At 38.7% G+C, this 21,511-nt stretch overlaps 1 protein-coding gene across 3 annotated transcripts in view; it reads right to left on the minus strand.

The window, feature by feature from the left end:
• The window catches only part of ZNF385B (zinc finger protein 385B), a 138,917-nt gene that overhangs the window by 52,580 nt on the left and 64,826 nt on the right, over positions 1-21,511 (minus strand). For 2 of the 3 annotated variants that reach the window (XM_074145174.1, XM_074145173.1), the window contains one exon: positions 5,407-5,537. In XM_074145174.1, coding sequence (XP_074001275.1) covers positions 5,407-5,537 — 131 coding nt within the window. Of the gene's footprint in view, positions 1-5,394; positions 5,538-21,511 lie in introns of all 3 variants that reach the window. The other variant, XM_074145172.1, reaches the window with a different exon arrangement.

The raw sequence follows: 21,511 nt of genomic DNA on the forward strand, positions 1-21,511 counted from the left end.
CCTGTATACAATCCTGAGCTCCAGAGCGTACTTTGGCACTGTGGCAGGGCATTAAGTTGCTGAATTCAGTCCTTGCTAAGGAAACAGCAAGCTCCCGAGCTGCGGTGCCGTGCCAAATGCAGAAGAGGCACTTGGCACAGAGGAGCGAGGGAAGCCGGTGATACAAGTGCCCTGCACTCTTATCTGCAAACCTCTGCTTCTGCCTTGGCTGATTACGGGGCCCTTCAAATGAGAACTAGATGGGCAGCAAATAAAAGGAGGGACATAACTGAAAAGACAGAAGAGGAAAGAGCAAATTAGTTCCTCCCAGTAGTTGTCTTGGGGGTAGGCCAGCGATACTTAGTCCAGCAAGGCTATTGCTGGAGAAGAGACAGAGATTTCTGACTAAGTTACTAGTCAGCTCCTCTTTCCCTTCCTGTAGCCTATTCCAGCTGGCTCACCTTCACTGGCAGATTTAAAATACTTCTGGTCTACTTCGCAAGGGGGGCGAGGGAACCCTAATATAAAGAATCAGCATAAACCTGAGAAATAGACACTGAAGTAGTAACTAGGCCACATTAACTCACGTATCCTCTAAAATATGAAGGTATGAAACAGCATTTAGAAACCAATCATGGGCTAGTTATATGTAAAATATTTCACTAATGTGAAAGCTACAAGAGATGCTATAATCTTTGATTACCCCTGAAGCCATAACCAACTCAGAAGGAAGCACATGAATTGCTGATTATTTTCTAAGATGATAGAATCTGAGAAGTTGCTGATACTGCTTTTGTGTAGACAGGTCCCTGGCTGTACCACTGCAACTAAATTTGAATCATGTAGCGCTGCGCTCATTTCAGGACAAGGTAGAACGTGTTGGAGCTTTGAGATTTTTTTTCTGGGGAGTATAGATCCTTTATCGGGAGATGCAGACAGTGATCATTTAGTTTGCCTTGCGAGGTAAATCCTGGCTTTCAGCCACCTTAGCACATGCATCATGATAACCTTCCATGAGGTGATCACAAAGCATCCTTCCTTCATTCAGTCCACAAGATGGATGACATGAGAAAATAAGTCAGGGAAGTGTACTGAAAGAATGGCACAGAAGGTGAAAGCCAGCAAGTGTAAAGTTCAAGGTTACATTACATTAAATGCACTGTGGAGACCAAATTAAGATTACTGTGCAATCTTTGATTTCCATTGACTTTATGCTTGAAGGCTATGACTTGACTTTGAGGGCTTACAGATCTTTAAATGTAATCAACATGCAAGATGTTATCTGTTAAGGAATCATGAAGTAATTTCAGCATGCTAAAAAAGAGCTCTACTTAAACAATACCTTTTCATACAGCATCCATTCCAAATTGGAGCTACCAATTTGGAAGTTCCTATAATGCTGTCTCCCATTCTGCTATAAACAAGAATATTTTAAGTAATACCAGCCAAGAATTTGATTCAAGCTAGGCATTTCAGAGAGAGGGGTATGAGTAACTGAGCAAGAGCTTTTAGGACTTCGTGCCAGGACAAATATGCTGTCACCATTGGATCTGCTGCTGCAGCACTTCTGAGAGAGGGTTTGTCCTGTGCAGCAACTCAGGCTCAGGCTGTGACAGCCTGATCATGCCTGTCCTGTTCTCACAAAACTATTTGCTGGTGCTGTGAAAAGACCAGGAAAGAAGAAAGCACCTATTCTGCAATATCTCTCTGCTTGAAAACCTTCATTCTGCACTTAGAAGACCCCTTTATGGCTGATCTGTTGAAACAGGGCACCCATACTGAAGCATAAAGGCATGTATCCAAGGAGTTAATGCAATCATTCCGCAATTAATTTTTCCTATATAATAAGCAAGTACTCAGGAACAAAGACAAATTTAATTGGGGCATGAATTGATAAGTATTATGCAGACATCCACAGCATTTTAAGAACTATTAATGTTTTTAGGAGAAACAGAAGGGAGGTATTTTAAACTAAATAACAGAATTCCATCAAGAAAATAAGATATAAGGCATTTCTTTTAAAAAAATCAGGGTCTGCTCAGTGCTTAATTTGAGAGCACCCCGTGTGGAGGGAAGCAAGTGATCAGAACAGTTTCACAAACTAAATGGGAATACAGACGTTTCATCTGGATCATAATAGATGTTTTCAGAATTGAAAACTGTCAAAGTTAACTATATAAGAAAGGGTTTACCCCAGATTTAAAATATATTTCCATAAATAAGAGAAGTTATTTTGAAAGCACTCTAGGGGGTGATCCTTTAAAGATGTTTCTAGGTACACACTTCAGTACACTTCAGTAATATATTTTACCTTGTTTTTCCTGCTCTGGTAGTTACTGTATCAAGCTCCTAAGCAGAAACTTTTCTTTTTTCAGACCACTGAAATTAAGTTAGAAACCACCCCCTGGCAATGTTTAGAAAATAGCCTAGATCTGACTGCCACTGAAAATGAAGAGGTGGATCCAAAGAAGTTTTCTCTTGAGGCCACATTTCTTTTTGTTACCTTCAGTGAACACATGCAAGCATGGACAGCGGTCCTGGCACGTGTCGCAGGGTCCCCTCAGTCCTACTGAAGGCAAAGAGATTGAGTGCTGCTCACTAAAGGTTTCACTATCTACAGTCCTTGACAAGTGCTCTCGTGAGTGAAGTGCATAGTTTTCCTGACTGATGCATAAAGCAAATGATGGGTTTTTCCGGGGGGAAGGGACAAAAAGCTCTTCCAATATTCTGTTCCTGCACAAGATGAAAAACTAAGGCACTTTAGATGACGCATACGTTATGGGTCAACTGGATTTAGCTTCTGCTCACTCAAACCTATCTTCTGGAAAAAGGCTTTTTACAAACTTTTAAACACTCCCCCCTTCACTTTACAGTGAATAATTAAAAAAAAAAAGAAAAAGATTATACACATACAAACATAGAAATCTACATTTTCAAAGGCAGTGCTAAGTCAGAAAGAGAGGAAGTGTATGACAGCTGGCATTCACTGTGCCCGTCAGTAGACAACAATGAATGATTTAGTTTTCCAAGCAGCTTTAAAGTCCATTGTAAGACTGTTAAGAAAAATCAATACCTGCAAGATAAATGGTGAAGTCTGTGAATTAGAAATAGAGTAGTGCTGAACCGCGGTTCCTCAAAAAAAAAGAGTTTAAACATGTGGTGTCTGTGGTGCACAGCAGCAAGATTTTATTAAATTATCAAGAATTCCAAGGGAGGAAGTAGACATGGAGTTGACAATATTTTCCAATTACCCCAGGCCTCTTTTTTTAAATAATACCCGTAGAAATTTGGAGAGGAATGACAGGTATGAAGGATAAAAACTCCAGGAATTAGGCAAATGGAATGTAACCCACATAAATGTAAACTAGTGTACATAGGAAAAAACAGCCTAAATGCCCAAATTAATCTGTCTCTAGAGGCTACTGCAACTCAGAAGTTCAATAATACCACCAGTAAGCAAATGTTGGTTAACTCTGCAATAACAGCACCCCTAAAGAACAGGTTCTCTTAGTTTTTATGTACAGTTCTGTGAAAAAGCTCACCTATAAAAGCAGTGCAACTGGAAAGCAGACAAATCAGTAACAAAGAAAACTCTCAGATGTATTAGAAATAGGATGGAAAATGAATATGAATTGTATCATGCCTAGAAGATGAGAATGACACATTGCTGTGTTAAAATTGTATAGAGCTTTGGTCCTGCACTTTAAACATACCTGGATTTTTTTTAATCTTTTATGTCTGTGCACATGCACGTGCACATATCCCCCCCCAGTCTATACACAGGCACATGCCCACATTTCCCTCATAAATGCACCATTTTCACATACACGTTTTGCAAGAATTAGTAATATTTGCTGCTGTTTATGATATGAGTTGGGCTGCTGAGATTTGAAAGAAGCTGGCTGATACGTTACCTCATAGCCACCCCACAGCACCGCATGCCATGGCACAAGGCCTGCCAGCAAGATGTATTTGCAAGTCATGAAGAAAAAACCATAAAATCCTCTTGCTGTTTTAACTTCAAACAGAAGGTGAGTTTGCAAAAGGAAACACTTGGCAGTGGTTCAGCTGATCACTGTCTGGCGGTGGTGACATTGCTTCCCTTTACATCCTCCCCCAGCCCACAATTACAGTGACAAGTGCGATGCTGTACAGTTCAGGCAACAGTCACCTACAAACAGATCATACTCGCTGACTCGGCAGAAATGACCAGTTTCCTTCTTGTTGCTATTAGCCTACTATTTGCCAACTCATTCCATGCTGAATGACCTCCACACATGGAAACCCGAGTGGCAACATGCAAAATATTGGTTTTGCTGTAATCGATACATTTAAGATAATAATTAAACAAATGATACAGTATAATAGCAAAAAAAGCATTTTGATAACATTCAGAACCATTTTGTAAGCTGTTAAAGAAGTGAGAACTACAGAAGAGTATCTTTATTATTGCTGCTCTGGTAAACATGAAAAACTACAGAAGCATTGAGCATTACTTTAGGAATAATATTTTTTTTTTCAAAAGCATAAGATGCTTTACCATAAACTAAAGGTAGTAGGTTCACATTTTTAACAACGGCTGGCTGTGCAATTTCCAAATTTATTGTTATACAGAATTAACAAGATCCTCCAGTTGCTTCACTGTCTGTAATAGACTTAGCTTGATTCACATCAGTGGAGGATCTAGGCATTACCTGCCATACCTGTTTTTCCATTAGCTTTTGCTTTGTCCTTTTTTCCAGCACATGGAAATGCACATGCCCAGGCAAATGTTCAAAATTATCCTATTCTTCATCAAACCTTTATTGGTTGTTTTGTTGTTTTTTTTTTTTTTTCCCCATGTGCAAACACCACCCCAGCAGACCAAGTCATAGCAGCCTTCCAGTACTTAATGAAACAGGCCTACATAAAAGACGGGGAGGGACTCTTTATCAGGGAATGTAGTGATAGGACAAGGGGTAATGGTTTTAAATTGAAAAAGGGGAGATTTAGATTAGATATGAGAAAGAAATTCTGTATCATGAGGGTGGTGAGGCACTGGAACAGGTTGCCCAGAGAAGTTGTGGATGCCCCATCCCTGGAGGTGTTCAAGGCCAGGCTGGATGGGGCTTTGAGCAACCCCCACCTGATCTAGCGGGAGGTGTCTCTGCCCAGGGCAGGGGGGTGGCTGGAACTCGATGATCTTTAAGGTCCCTTCCAATCGAAACCATTCTATGATCCTAAATTAAAAAAGGATCGGCCTCGTTCACTGGGTTGGGTGGGTAACAGTCTTTTGCACAAGGGAACAGCAACCACCATAGCATAGAGAAAAAGGGTTCTCTAAAATTGTGTCAGCAATGCACTGTTTTAAGGCAGCTTCAATACTGGATATTAAAAATGGCTTGGAAAGCACACACTGTAACTAAATGTGGAAACACCTTTACTTACTGTGTTAAAATTTGGGAAGAATCCAACAGCAGAGCTGCTGTCCACAGGGAAGGACATAAAGGGTTTGATATCCAGGGAAGGCTGCATCATCAAGGTAGGTGTGCGCACAAGGGTGGGAAGTGTAGTAGTGCCTGCCAAGAGCAAACAAAACCAGGAATTCATAGTATTCTCCTTTCCACATCACACATAGCATAGCTATCTCTTGCTGACACAACCGCCAAGAAAAAATAGTATAGGGAGGTAATAAAGTGGCTCTGTAGGAGTTAATATCATTAAAAGAAACCTATTTCCACACACTACAGATGAGGCAGAGCACTTCCCTATGGCCATGGATACTCAGATGCTGAAGAGGAGACATATGGTATATAAATCACACTGGCAGGTAGAATAAATCCTTTCTAAAGCTGAAAAATTCTCCAGTGCCAAAAAGGCCAGGATGGGCGTCCGTGAAAGTCAGATGCTTTTGCAATTCATGGTTGCCTATTAGATCAGCTAGTACAGACAAAGCATGCAAGCTGAAATAGGGAGGTTTGTTTCCAAATAGTGAGCTGCGTGTTTTATTTCTTCCTCTTCTGACAGCATCTGTAACTATCAGGTGCTGCACAAACATTATTTCATCTAACATTTAAAAAAATGCCTGTTTTACAGTGCAAGGCAAATATCAGAAAACAGCCAACAACTAAATAATCAGCTTAGCACATAAATGAACACAACTCTTTACATGCAACGCAAACCAGCATTTGGAACCCAGATCTTTCTCTCCAAACAAGAGCTTCCCAGAAATCTGCATGCTGAAATTCTTTCTGTGTGCACTTGAGAATCATTCCCCAGCAAGACCCTGAAGGAATGGGAAGACACAGATGTCCAAATATTCATTTTTAACTAGCTATCTGCCCTATTCACACAATAGTGTGCCTAGTACACAGCTTTCAGATATGCCTGCGAGAGAACTTTTTCTTGAAATCATACAAAATAGATTGCAACTAAAATTCCCCTCATTGAAATAAAAAATGCAAAAAAAAATAATCTCAGTTTCTCCTTCCTGGGTTGAATAAATAATTCAACACTGACTGGAGCAGACACTGGAACACAAGTGTCCCACACCTCTAAAGGAGGGTGAGTCACTCTCTGCCTCTTCTTCCTCTGCCAGAATTTCCCCATAATTGCCTCCTTCTCCCACTCACTGGTGGCCAGCACATCAGCCTGAAGCGTAACAGTCCTCTTAGGAGTTTCTCTGTTCTCAAGCATAGCTGACACAATACCTAAGCTTTTCATCATAGTAGTTGTCTTAGTTTTTAAACTCAGTCAGGACAGAGGAAAAAAAAAAAAAAGAAAGGCAGAAAAGTAAACAAGCAGTTTTCCCTCTCTTCTCCCATGAAATCAAATAATTTGCATCGACTTGCAAGACGCCAGGCAATCTATATGAGCTGCCTGAATACAAGTCTGCCATTAAGCCTTTCTCCCTGTTAAGTACATGCAAAACTGAAGGCAGAGTAGAAATTTTCCTCCTTTTCATCTCATCATCTTGCCTCCACGGACACAATTTCAAACTGATCTTATGGTATCTAAGAGGAAGGCTGAGTTCAGAAGCCAGATGGGGCTGTATGGAATTTTTGGACAACCAAACACTTGTAACTAGCCCTGAGTTCAAATTTTGTAGATGCTGGAGAGACAGTCATTTTGATCACAGCTGCAGCACAGTAAACATTACCCTATGGGCTAGCAGATGAATAGCAGGCTATAATCTATTCTATGTTTCTTCATTAGGAAAAGTGTGTGGTTTACAGAAAGATGGGTCATCGACAACAACAGAGAGAGAACTGTTGAACACCATCCCAATTAAGCTGCACAATTTGAAAGGAAAAGTAAACTTAAGACACTTTTCCGGAATATTTTCTCCCTTCTCCTACTCCAGTACTTTTATAAATGTAAGGTTTGTTTCTGTGTAAGCCCATGAAACTCTTGACAGTTGTGCTTAATTAACTGTAAGTCAAAGCTTATTCAAAGTGGAGTCATAAACGTCAAAAAACTAAAGGCTAACATGCCTAGAGTTTCTTCTTCATTTCCATAATGAAAAAAATGCACCAATAGGAAAGCAATGTGTCAGAGGACTTATCCAAAGAAAACATCTTCAACTGCAAAAATAAGGATTATTTCACTAGCTGATTCTGAAACAGTAGATTTACCTAATTTGGATTTCAGATTTGTATTCAAACAGCAGCTATGTTGTGTTCGGTTAAAGTCCATAAAGCGCCATCATCAATCTAACCTCTGTAAGTTCCTCTTTTAAGTTCATAAGCATTAAAGATCCATGAAGTTAAAAAAGACCTGCCCTCTCTTTATATATACATACTTCAATGAAGCTATGGTTACATATTTTAACTAAACTTTACAGAAAAAATACAACAGAATAGAGTTAACTTGTGACTGACATTTAAAAACAGAGTTAAGCTAGGTTTCTGATACTGTCCTTAACCAAGGTGCAGAAAACATTTGCAATAAAAGTTTTAAAAATTAAAGAACAGTTAGCATCCTCCTGCAAACAATGCAATATTTTTTGTACTCCTTGGCTGAGGACAAATCATTTCACGTGACAAAGACATATGGAATCTGCCTGCAGTTTTGCAGTCCGTGGTGTTCCTGCTGCCAGAGTAATATACAACCAGTAGACTAGGATACATTTGGAGTCCATACAGAATAAAAAACATACACACCTAACCAGACTGATTAGTGGATACATTAGTAATAGGAGATTTGTTCACTTCTGTTTGTTATTTTACTACTTCAACTATTGCCAATAAAATACCGGTGACCTTGTTTGACTGAAGTTTGATTTTTCAGACCGATCTTTGAAAGACTCTGGAAGAACAGTCAGATAAAGATGACCTAAACTACAGGTAGAAACACTTCAGGACAAAATCATCAAATTAAACAAAACAGGGCACAGTTTTACACTGGCATTGCTCCCAAAGTTCAAACAGATTCTCAGCACCGCTCCACCAAATCTGTATGCAGACCTGAGCTAAGTAGGAATACTGGCACAAGAAAGATGTAGCTGACAAGCTTCATTATCTTCATAAATTTAACAGATGTTTACCATTTCATTAGCATTTTAATGATAGAGACAACTTACCATGTCAAACACAGATTGTTTTAAACTATTTGTAAATCTTTGGCATAAATATAACAGATCTTCCTTGTAAATTAATTTGCTCATTTCAGCTGCATAATTTTTAAACAGTATTTTACCTTTGTAACTTCAATTTTGACTCCCACAGCAGGAGTTCCCTGTGTACTGGAGATACAAGCAGCAGACAGTCTTTGCCAAAATGCACTGATCCTCACTGGTCCCTTTTACCCTTGCCCAAGAGAAGGAAAACAGGTTTTCATCTGAGCAGATGACCCAAAATGTCTCCTTTTATTAAGACTTTTTCCTCCTCCTACACATGTATCTCAAAACCACATATGTATCCCTGTGTAACAGGCACTGTTCCTCTTTAACCACGTAGATACGGCTTCTCTCACACCGCAACACACTGGGCCACTGACGTTTTTGCAAAGGTTATGAAAGGTTGTCATCTTTACCCAAAGTTGATCTGTCCCCAAGAAAAAAAGGCACATGATTAATAGATTGAGCAATGAAAGTGGTATTTTGGGGAAACAAAAATCTTGTATCTGTCACTCCCATGTCAAGACAAGTCCCAGGGGCCAGTGAGGCAGGCTTTACCCAGGAGCCAGAAAGGGAGCAGAAGACGTGGGGACTCAAGGAGGTTCTACCAACTCCCCACCACTACCTCTTTTGCAGCTTCATGTTAAAACTGCAGAAGCCATGACTGGCAGGATCACAGTTTTGGCAATCACAGTTAACTTTGGCCATGGTTAACAGTCACTGCTCATCTTTTTCAAGTAAATGCAGTGTCAGGTTCAGTCAAGTCTAAGCACACAATTTCTCCCTTTGCACCTTCCCGAACGCTATTTGTGAAAATATTTCTTCTATGATTTTCTCCTTAAGTGCTTTATCCTTAAGAAACACAAAAAAGGGTTTAATGTCTGCACATTAATTCCTCTGATTTGGGTCAATATTAGACCATTACATGAAAAACCCAATTCCATCACAAAACTTACTCATCTAAAACACATTTTGTGAACAATTTCAGCATATTTAAAGAAATTAATTACTTTCCAGACTTGAAAGCATGTTCTTCCAAAGTCTTCATTAAAAGCAACTATAGAGAAATCTAAATCCATACGCAATTCTCTCCCCTTTTTGTATTACCTAAAGATGTTACTAAAACGTTTTAATCCGCTGATCCAAGGAAGCAGTCCACACTCAGAACAAGAGCAGTGGAAGTGCTATCAGGACTGAATAAAAGTATCTGGTTGACAAATATCTGTGAACTGGAAAATCAACATCCATCCCAGGTTGCACGTGGTTGCCTTTGTTTTAACTTGTGCCATGGACAGTATTTGGGAAAACTTCAAAGGGACCTCCTTTGAGTTACTCACACCCACCACTACTGAGGCACTTACACAGAGTTTTCAGGCTATGGACAGGCTGTGCTGTCTTTTTCATCCCTGAATTGTCTGACCATTTTCAGCTATGAGGGACGTTTAGTTTCTACCTCAATGCTGAGGAGTCTCATCTGGCCAGGGAACAGTGGCAATATAACTGATGCGATGGGTCAGTTCCGGGCTTTCTCCTCGACATTTTAGCGCAGCATTTTTCAGACACTGCTTGAGCCAACAGTATCCCTTTAAAGGTGGATGACAAGTTGTCCCTTTCATTTTGCCCACATTGGCTGAATTCATTACGGACTGAAACCGCACTATGCACAGCCACCCTGCCTTCAGACCTCACACTGTCATCTCCATTTACAGCGTCTTCCTTCGGAGCTCCAGAAGTTGGAAGACCAGACAGGACATATTTGAAACAGCTCCCTGGAACGATTATGAGATAATTCTGCATGAGCTTTTTCTGGGATCCTACAGTTTCAGTACAGCTTATTATTGTCAATGGAAGTTTTTAAGTTTGTCAGAAACATGTGGCTCAAAAAACAGTTTTATAAACAGGTTATAGCAAGAGGTAGTACCTAGGCTTTCATATTGAATAAAAATCTCTTCAGCTCTATTGTCTATGCCTTGCAAAAAACTAAAAGATCCAAAAAACCCACCACCACCAAAAAACCACCCAACTTGAACAAGACTTTCCTGCACTTGCTTATATGCAGCTTCATGGGAAGACTGGCACAATGAAATTATGTTTCAGAAAAACCTCCCACCTAACTACAGAAATGCACACCATAATACAATAGCTTTCTCCCCTTATGTCTGATGTCCCCATTGCATCATGCCCCAGATCCATCTGCTTTCACTACATTTTTTTTTTCCCATAAAAGACAGGTAAAAATCAATCACTTGCAAGTCATTACATTTTGTAGTTTACGTATTCATATGACATTGGCCTTTGAGATCTTTCCCAATATTTTATATAAATATTAGTCTTTTTTCCTTCTCAGTATGATCAGTTTACAGGATTCAGAAATTTTCTAATTTTGTTTGTTTAGTTACAGCTATACACAGGTATTAGAGAATGTCATGTGTTTCTGTTTATGCCTAAGATAAACTACTAAAACGAAGTTAAGTGCAAGTAAAATAATTCTGAGTTTCTGAACAGCAGGTGTTGATATGAGAACACTTTTAAAAAAAGCTATTCTAGAAGTATTGCATTAATAATACCCATGGAGGTGAACCTTCAGAGATTCTCCCCTCTTAAATAAAAAGCAATATGAATTAATACAGCATTTTAGTAGATTATTTTTTTCCAGGATTCACTCAGCAGAACAAACATTTGTTCCTTATAATATGGTATTATGATAAATGAGACTTATGATACCCATAAGGATTCCAGTCTGTCAAAAGTAAAGTAGTCAAGGAGAGGCAAGACCATTACTTCAACAGATTTTCTCAAATGTCAAATTAACATGATCCTAAGAGATAACTCACCATCCAGGCAACTTATTTTTAAAAATAACTTGAAGCAGAAGCCCAGTGTACATGAGATATGGCAGAGCCCAGGATGACAATAGGAAAAATGCTAACAACTTCTGTGCCCCCAGGGCACCATACAAACTAACTCACTAATGAAAGCGGATGCAGGTCTTTTGGGTGTTGATATGATTACATTACCATCAGACATATACACACATCTTTTAAAACTTGGAGAGTGCACTGAATTCATACCTCTTACACATTATTCAGATATCAATGAAGCAATCAGACCTTTAATTGACTTACTAATGGATTTAAAAACCACAAATTATATATGACCATCCACGTTTGGCAAATAAAAATGGGCAAATAAAAGATGTGGTTTTTTCCAGTAGCCACAAGGAAAGGCAGCAAGAACTGGTGTAGAACTTATGGCTACTCAACAGCACTAAGAAAGAACTGCTCTGTGTAACACTCATAAGACAAGTGATAAGAAAGCACTGGTCCAGGTCTAGCCTTCCATAGCAACATGGATGAAATACGACATGCCAAATATTTTGCACTCTATTCTGAATTTATTTTTCCAGTAGATGTTTCAGCAAACCCAGAGACATTTGATGCAACTTCACTGCAACGTACAAATTATATATATATTGTACAGTTTAAGCTCTTTGTGCTTAAGAATGACTTATCTAAAAAACATGTCAGATTATGAAAATAATTCACTCCCTACAAATTAAAACATGATTTTCAGTATGCTTGAGCATGAAGTTAGTATTTCCATTATTATCCATCTAGAAATAAATGTTCTATGAAGGCATATTCTCCTTTTGTATAAAATTAGATACCGTGAAATGAGGTATTTCTACATTGCAAATACATGTTGGATTCCACCAACTAGGTCAATACCAAAAATAAATTGAAATCTGGTGCTGCTGAATTGAATGGAAGCTCTGGCATTTAATCAATCCAAAACGTCAACCATCACTTACTTACCTAATTTTGATAACTATATATAGCTCATTTACAATCAGAAAAGAATTATAGCTATATATTGTATATATTTCACACAACAATTTTAAAATTTAAAACATTTGTACTTACAAGTAAGCAAATCTTCATTAGATCAGACCCTTCCTCATTGAAAATCAGGGGCTGACTTGGAATTACTGTAAATTTAATGAACTGTTAATATTCCTCTGACTATCTAATTGTTTTCTGTCTCTAGTGTCTCATGATCAAAGAACGTTTGTTTCAAAAAATAAAAACACAGACTACAGATCATGAATACTATGCACACACTTGATATGAAGACAATAATGGAAAAGCTGATATTGAAAACCACCATTATAATAATATTAATATTCAAACGAACTGTGTCAATATCTATTTCCTTAATCTCTACATTTAGTACATCAAAATCATGGAGAGCAGATAATGATGTTTACCTGGTGAGGGCAGGGGGGGGAAGGTAGAGGCATAACAATAGGTAACCAGAATTTCAGTATTTTAGAGACAAATATAGCAAAACATTAATCAAGAAAAATCTCATTCTCCTCATTCTCCTTGCAGTTTACTGTACTTCTAATAGTTCCCAATAAAAACATGAACCCCTGTAGGTTTTGTATAGAAGATACCAAAACAGCTGGAGTGGGAAGAAAAGCCCAATAATTAGAAGTGGAACACGTTATCTTGCATTTTCCTTAAATAACTACGTTACAATTGCCTGTCCCCCCCCCCCCAAGATTTGCAGAACGGCTGGCTCACACTCCTGTTCTCTTTTTCAATCGCCACTCTTGTGTTCTTTTGGCTGAGAAAGGACTTGCACACCTGCACAATGTACAGCCTAAATTTTACAGCAATTGTGCTACACTGTTCCACACACTTTTTTGCAGTATTTATATTCCCAAGCCAAGTGAACTCCAGAAGTACTATACTAGTATCAAAGCATGTTAGCATTGGCTCCTTGTCAAGTCTAAGCAATTAAATAAATCACGGAACATCCTTCAGTATATTTAGAAGAAACATGCTGGCTGCAGTACAATAGAAATTCACTGTTATCCATAGGTAGTATTGAAATATTTGTCATTAGTTTCTTAAAAGAGCTAAGTCTCTAGATTTCTAAAGCAACCAAGGCAATTTGTTTGACTGGAAAGCAGAGTCGCACATTATAGCTTAGCATCATCAAGCTCAGCAAGTTGGATTTTATTCTAATCAAACAGTGACAACTATTAATAAATGCAACGGTCCTGCCTGCATTAAAGTCAGCTGGAGCTTTGCAGTCTATCCTAATTTCTTTTTCTCAGAATCTTCTGGCTTGCTCAAGCCTCTCCCTCTGGTATCCACAGCCTGAGCAAACAGCTCTGCCCCCTCCTCTGTTCTTATCTGCTTCTAGGAAATGCTGCTTTGGAGTTGTTTTCGCTTTGAAGTTTTCCAAGTATGACAGAAAAAACAGCTGCGTCTTTTTTAGCTCTCTATTCTCTTGCCATCTGCACTAATGGAGATCTTTCTGAAATCCTTAGGATTCTTTTTCTTGATTTATTCAAACCAGCCCCCTCCTTGCCTTTTCTAGTCTCCCAACACAAAGGCACAGTGAGAGAGGGTATTAGTTTGCTTTTCTGTTGTCACCCTTAACTAAAAGCAGGACATCACCACATGCCTACTGAAGTCACAATCTCGTGCAGAACATGGTGCAACTTCCATGCCAGTCCCTGGTTTTCATCTCAGTGCATATTCTTAGGTGCAGGGCATAAAGCATGTGAGTGTCCCAGGACGAAGCACTGCACTCCATTTCCTCTTGGTTCAGGATCCTGATTTAACACAATGTTTCATTACACACTGAAGCCTCCCTACTAAGGAACAGGAGCAAAAGAGCCTAATTTATATAACCTTAAAAGTTTCATAATTTGAGGGATGGGACTTGGTTGCACTGAGCTTTTTAGAGAGTCTGTTATCACTTCACTTCTCGTATAACCTGATGTTTCTCAAAATCCAACTCTTACCCTGAATTCTGTCACCAGTGAGCTCATCATCCATCTAACCCTCAGTGAGCCTCAACACAGACTTTCTTTCAGGAGGTACTGAGTAGCTATCCACTAAAACCAAACAAGCCTATCACCAGGAATGCTGCTGGGTGATAATTTTGTTATTAGTCAAAACCATTACACCTTAACCTTCACAGTCGGGGGGTTTATGTCTGCAGCAGGCTTCTCTCTCCTTATTCCACTTCAATACTCCAACACACCAGCTCAACAACGCTGTGCACAAAAGTAATAGCTGTCTAGATCCATATGCATCCTCATAGATGTGTCTGATCACTTAACCACATTAGGCAACTTCCAACTCTCTTAAAAGTCATTATAGCTTAGAGAATTTCACGTCTCATTTGCTTTCCCCACATATTAGACAATCACCTTTACAAAATAGTTACCTAAGTTGCTTCTTGTTTTCTTTTCCTAAGTTCTTCTATTGCTATTGCTCCCTAAATATCCTTCAGATAAAAGATCAGACAACCTAAATTAGCTGTTGCAAAGTTACTTCTTACTTCTCTAAGAACTGAAAACTCTATCATTTTGTGGTTGCTATGCCCAAGGCAGCCTCTAACCATCACATCACCCACAAGTCCTTCTCTGTTGACAAACAACAGGTCCAGTGCACTCCTTCCCTAGTTGGCTTAACACACCAGCTGTGTCAGGAAGTTATCTTCCACACACTCCAGGAACCTCCTACACTGTTTCCTCTTTGCTGTACTGTATTTCCAGCAGACATCTGCTAAGTTGAAGTCCCCCACGAGAACAAGGGCTAGCGATTGTGAGACTTTTCCCAGCTACTTACAGAATATTTCATCTGTCTCTTCATCCTGGTTGGGTGGTGTATAACAGACTCCCACCATGGTATCTGCCTTGTTGGCCTTCCCCCTGATTCTTACCCATAAACACTCAACCCTAACATAACCATCATTAAGCTCTAGACAATCAAAACACTCCCTAACAAACAGGGCTACTACACCACCTCTTCTTCCATGCCTATCCCTTCTGAAGAGTTTATAGTCATCCACTGCAGTGCTCCAGTTGTGTGAGTCATCCCACCATGTTTCTATGATGGCAACCATATCATAGTTTTCCTGCTGCACAATGGCTTCCAGCTCCTCCTGTTTGTTGCCCACACTCAGGAGCCCACAGCTCACTTCAAGTGAGCTTCAGTAAGACTTCAAGTGTGCCGCACTGTAGCCAGCACATCTCAGACCAACAGGCTGAGAGCTCTCACTTTTCTTTCCAATGAAAATTTTCAATTTTTCAGAAACTTCAAAAGAAGTTTGAACATCCAGTCCACCCCCTTTCTATCCAAAAGGTCACAATTTCATTCACAATCTTCCCCTTAGTTGCTATCGCTTCCATAGTTAGGTACATGTTTTTACAAGAACTGCTATCTTTCTGCTTAGAAATAAAAAACAACAAGTCAGGGAAGGAAGGCAGATTTAAAAACCTTCATAACATTGTCCATGTAGCTTATGTTCTACACTGAATTTACCTGCTCTGCTACGTCATAGGGCATGCAGCATACAAGCACATATCCAAAAGCGGGCAAATATATAAAGGTAGCGGGCAGATTTATCACATGTGCGGTTTAAATTAAGTCCCAAACTTTAATTCTTCCTGGGGCTGTATCTACTGCCCCTAACTAAAGGAACAAGAACATCTTCATAGGATTTCCTGGAGATTTTCAGCTTTCTCCTAATCAGATTGCATATCGCATCTCCTTTTCAGAGCCCACACTCATAAAAGTCACAGTCAGGGACAAGTTAGAGCTCTGTTTCTTGAGCTCTACAAGTTACCAGCACACCCTGTTGTGCCGTACCTGGAAACGTAAAAAGCACAGAGACCTCACCACGCTCAAGAAAGCAGGAGGCAGACGCAGCACTCCTCTCACCTGAAAATACAAAGGTACTTTAACCTGGCTGTGAAAAGAACACAAGAGTTGCATTTCTGACCAAACTTCTTTAGGCCATTTACAAATGGAAGACAGATACTACAAATTCACCAGTGCCTTACAATCTGCAGAAGCAGCAGAGGTTTTTGCTGTAACCACACAACCATGAATCATTCTAGCAAAGCAAAAGCACAATAAAACACAGACCATGTAGTCCCATGGAAGCTTCCCGCTGTTAATCAGTGCCGTGATGCTTGCCTTAGTCCCTAAGGTTATAATCCATCCCCTCTGCAGCATTTAAACATACACACAGCATAAGACTCAGAGATAAATAGTCCTTTTATTTCAACAGGGTGCTTTTGTGATGTTAGGTGCTATGAGACAGTGGGCAACCAGCAAGCCTGAACAAATCCAGGCTGTTGTAATTGTGTGCTTAGCTTTAATTACCCTTGAGGAGAGTGTTTGCAACTTGACTCCAGAGGGAGGGCAGCCTGCTATTGACATCACCAGATCAAATATAAACTAAAAGACTGACAAACTGTACTTCAGTAGCATTTTCTCTGTTATTATTCTTAGAAGTAAACGTAGAGGTTACTGCTTTAGATTGCTATCTGGTTGCTACAGAGCTGAATTTTAAATATCTTCTGGAAGAAAAAGAAATGGTGTCTGCTTGAATTTTTTAAAAAGTTCATAAAGGGGGACCTTAGAGCACAAAGTTACAGACAGCATGGGGTCATGACATTCAGATGATCAAAGTCCACAAATCCTGACTCTCCTGAATTAAGGTGCACTGCTTTACTTATTAAGTCAGTATTGATGAATACATAAGAACTTGAGAATTTATAAAACTGCAATACATGCTTCTGTACCCTCTCTTACACAGGGAGGAATAAAGACAATAGATTTCCAATTAACAGATCTGTTAACACAGATCACCACACTAGTGATCTTATTGAACATTAATTAACCACTGGTATCTGACTAGAAACCTTACTCTGCTTTTGGGTGCAGCAGTGCACCAGGCCTGCCAGGACTGGACCACAAAAATTTTGGATACTGTTAATGTTTTTCAAAGACTGCATGACCTGAAGTTGGGCCACCCTACCCTCAGCTACATTCAGAAAGAGAGAGGCGCACACAAAAAAACAGTATACAACAGAATGCAGAATGTTTCTGTTAAATTGAGATTGGACCAAAGAAGAATTTTTTTTGACAAAACATTCAAATTAACTTTTAACAGGACATCAGCTAGTGTAAGTCTTTCAAAGCAGTCACCTCTAATTTCCCAGAGATTAACATAACTTTAATATGATTTATTTCATAAATTGAATTTAATTAATCAAACACTATACTGAAAATAAAGAGAAATAATCAGAAAGTGAGTATTAATGTAAAAAAAAAAAGCGTTAAAGCATTTTAATGAAACGTGTCATACAGCCTGCATCACTTTCTGTGACCAGACTGAGAGCAGACCGGGCAGCCCCACAGTCCCTCCATTCCTGACACTTCCTTTGAGACAGCACAGGGAGTCAGACCAGTTGGAAACAAACTGGCAAGAAGCCAACAAAAGAGAATTTTCCTGAAACGGAGTGTATTGAGATGAAGGTGGCTGAAAAGAAAAATTTTGTGAGCGCTGATGCTTCTCATTCTCATCCAGGCTCGCCTGAACTCGCCCTCATCTTTTCTTGCAGTGTAGCAGACAAATTTCATGCCTGCCACACTACGTTTCTGGTTATATCTCTCAGGATGGTATCCGTCTTAGTTGATAACGCGGCAGTGTTAACTCGCGTCCAGCTTGTGATACACAGCAATCCTTTCCTGCATTCAGAGAGTAGCGATTCCTGCTTATGGGCTGCATCGGTTATTACTCAGCTCCTGTTTTCCTCTGTATTACTTTGGCATAATTCATTTTTCCCTTTCTTCAAAGGGAAGGTAATCTATTAGTTTTTGAACTCAGTTTGTTCTTTTTTCTCTTTTAAAGATACTGTGATCCCACTGGCTCTCCTAGTGCTCTGGTACTTTGTCTTCTCTTCACAAGTGGTAACAGCGCCAATATTTCCACCCCTGCAAGTATCCTTATGTTGCGTTTGTCAGAACCAGCATGTTGAAGAGTCTAGTTCATTAAGACACTCTGACCTGTTCTTACAGGTTTTTGTTATTGATATTGATAACTGTCGGGTTAACACAATTGATCTTTCTAATGAAAAATAATGTAAAAATGGCACCACAGAACCCAAACTTCTTCTCTTCTTCTGACATTCACAGAATAACAATCCACCTTTTTCCTTTGATATTCTTGTAAGCATCGTAAAGATTTCTTAAAGTTTGATGCTTATTTCAGTCTCATTTTATTTTCTAATTTTGTCCTACACATTCATGTCATTCTTTCTTCATCATCCTCATTAATTTACTAAAATTATGTAAGGAATTTCGTTTCCATTTGCTATCTATGCATACAGTTTGTGTGCTTGAGTCCATATAGAGTTTATAACTTAGTCAAATTATCCTTGCCCCACTTCCGATCTTGGGAGTTTGAAGTTGTGCTTTTATTAGGGTCTCTATAAGAGAAATTCCAAACTCTTACCCTATGTTTGATAAAAGAAATATCCTGATAAGGGTATCTTAAAGAAAAAAATCCACTCAATCCTCTTTTCAAAATTACTTTCACTGCTGGTTGTTTGATGTACTACAATGTAGTAGCACTTTGCTGCATAACTTAAAAATCAGGCAAGGTGGTTATTCTGTTATCATTTCTATTAAGAAGCACTTCTAATAAATATCTCTAAATAAATATCTCTATATTATCTAAAAAATATCACCCTCTCACTTCTAATAAATATCCTTTGCACTATCTTAAAAATAACTGTAGTATTTAACTCTGATTTTAAAACCAATAATCAATACTTAGTATTTAGTATCCTAAATGCTAGTTTAAAGACAGATATAAACAGAGTAAGTCCATTTGCCAGTAGTAAAACATTTACATTAAAGAGAAAAATATATGTAAAGTATTCTAAATCCACCCCTTCAAGATGTGATGTATTAAGTTTTGGGTATTTTTAATAAGGTCCATTTCACCATGAGTTTTGCGAAGACAGTTTTTATCTTACAACTTCCTGCCAACACAGAAATTCAGGCTTCTACAATACCTTTTTCCCAGGACATGAACTTCAAACACCTTCTATTAAACACTTCTGAAAGTTACACACAAAAAAAAAGTCATGCAAAGCGAAATTCAGTCCTCAGATGCCTTTTCTATTACAGAAGAACGGAAATGTATGTCACATATTTTAAACACTTTAAGGACTGCACATTTGAATAAAGCACCATGACTGATATCTCAATTAAAAAAAAAAAAAGATAGGTATGTCTTTAGACAACACTGGAGTCAGAAAAGAGACACAAACATTTTCTTTTTCCTAGATTTAACAGCATTGTTTGCAACAATGAACTCCAGAAGAGCCATCATTCTACATGAGAAAAAAAATAAAATTGAGGAAATACGTCTCCAACACAAACTGAGAAGCAGTCATCCTATGGCATGAGATCTCACCTGCAGCACAGTATTTAATTCTTGGTATCCATGATGAAAGATAGGAAAAATTAACTTGAGATGGGAATAAAAAGAAATCGTAAGAGCAGCTGGATTCCAACGTGGTAAGAATTAAAAAGCTTCAACTAATTTTGAGATTGTAAACCTCTGTGCCTAAAAGAACAGAGGTTTGGACAAGATGAGCCTTTCCCAGTATTTCTGTTTCTGTATGAGCATATTCAAACAAAACAGTGGAGAAAATCTGTAAATCAGTCTAAGACTACCTGGTCTTCATATGTTGGGCTAGGTATAGATTATAGATGGATAAATCAATCCATCAGGCAGCAGTGCAGAGTTAAAATAAGACTTAGGCAAAAACTACAGAAATTAAAAATATCTGGAAATTCTGTCTGTGAAGTTTTTTTAAAGATGACCTTGGTCATGCAGTGAGAAATATGAAAAAGAGATATAAATAGTAAAAACATTTGATGTGTTTCCAAATAATATTTGAGTTGAAGGAGCGAGGGATTGACCTCCCGGTACCCTCTTCTGCATAAAACCATCATGCATGAAGCCCAATAACCTGGCCACAGCATGAGGCACAAAGCTCAAAGTATCAATGTATCCCTTACAGGAAGCAAGGACTTACCAGTCCCTGTCTGATAATGCTTATTGTGTTGAGCAGCAGCAGGTACTTTTAACTTGGAAAGGATTTACAAATTGAAAAGAGACTGAGGCAAAGCAATATAAGAAGCAAGCTCTGGGAAGTCTAGAAAATACAAAATGTTAAATATGGATACCCTAGGAACAATACACGACAGATGTAGAGGCAAGAGGGGGGATGGGGTATTTGAAAGACTTCTGAATTAAAGAGTTCTGAAAGGTTTGAAGAATAGAGAGAACTGAAATAAAAGGATGTAACTGAGAAAAACAGGTCTGAACATCAGGGAAAGCTTCTTTACACCACGATTATTCTGAGTGATATTTAATGTTCACGGTGGGAGCCTTTTTGAGCTGAACCAGACTGTGGAAATAATCTCCCAAGAGAATTAGGGAATCTCAACCACACATGCATTTGTATCAAGACTGAATGAAATGGTATTATATGCACAAGAGAAGCAATTCTACATTGACAAGGAGAGGATTAGATGACCAGCAATGGGTACTATGATTGCAGTTGTTAAAGACAAATGGCAATAAGGTATTTATAGCCAGTGTCAGACTTTTCTTTCATCAAGTACAGTCTTGCTTGATTTCAAGGAGGCTGTCTTTCAGAAATAGTTTTATCACAAGTTTGGGTCAAGAGATCGATAAAACAAAATTTAACCAAAGCAAACAGAAGCACACACATATGCTACAAGCTAACATCAATGATGTCCTCAGTGCAGTGTATTTTATTGCATACATTCTACAGCACAAAAGCGAGTCCTTCCAGCACAAATAGTGTTGTCAAAAATCTCATCATAACATGGAAATATATAGAAATATCTCTATATTTCTTTGCATGGAGAAAGCTTTAGCTTAATAAGGGACAAAAAGCACTTATTTCTGTTTGAAATTTGCATTTTTATTTTATGGTACTTGAATTTTTTGCATTTGAAATGCAGAGAACAATATAAACCCTAACAGAATCACTCTGCTAGGAATTATGTACCT

Source organism: Numenius arquata, chromosome 3, assembly GCF_964106895.1.
Source record: "Numenius arquata chromosome 3, bNumArq3.hap1.1, whole genome shotgun sequence".
Lineage (NCBI taxonomy): Eukaryota > Metazoa > Chordata > Aves > Charadriiformes > Scolopacidae > Numenius > Numenius arquata.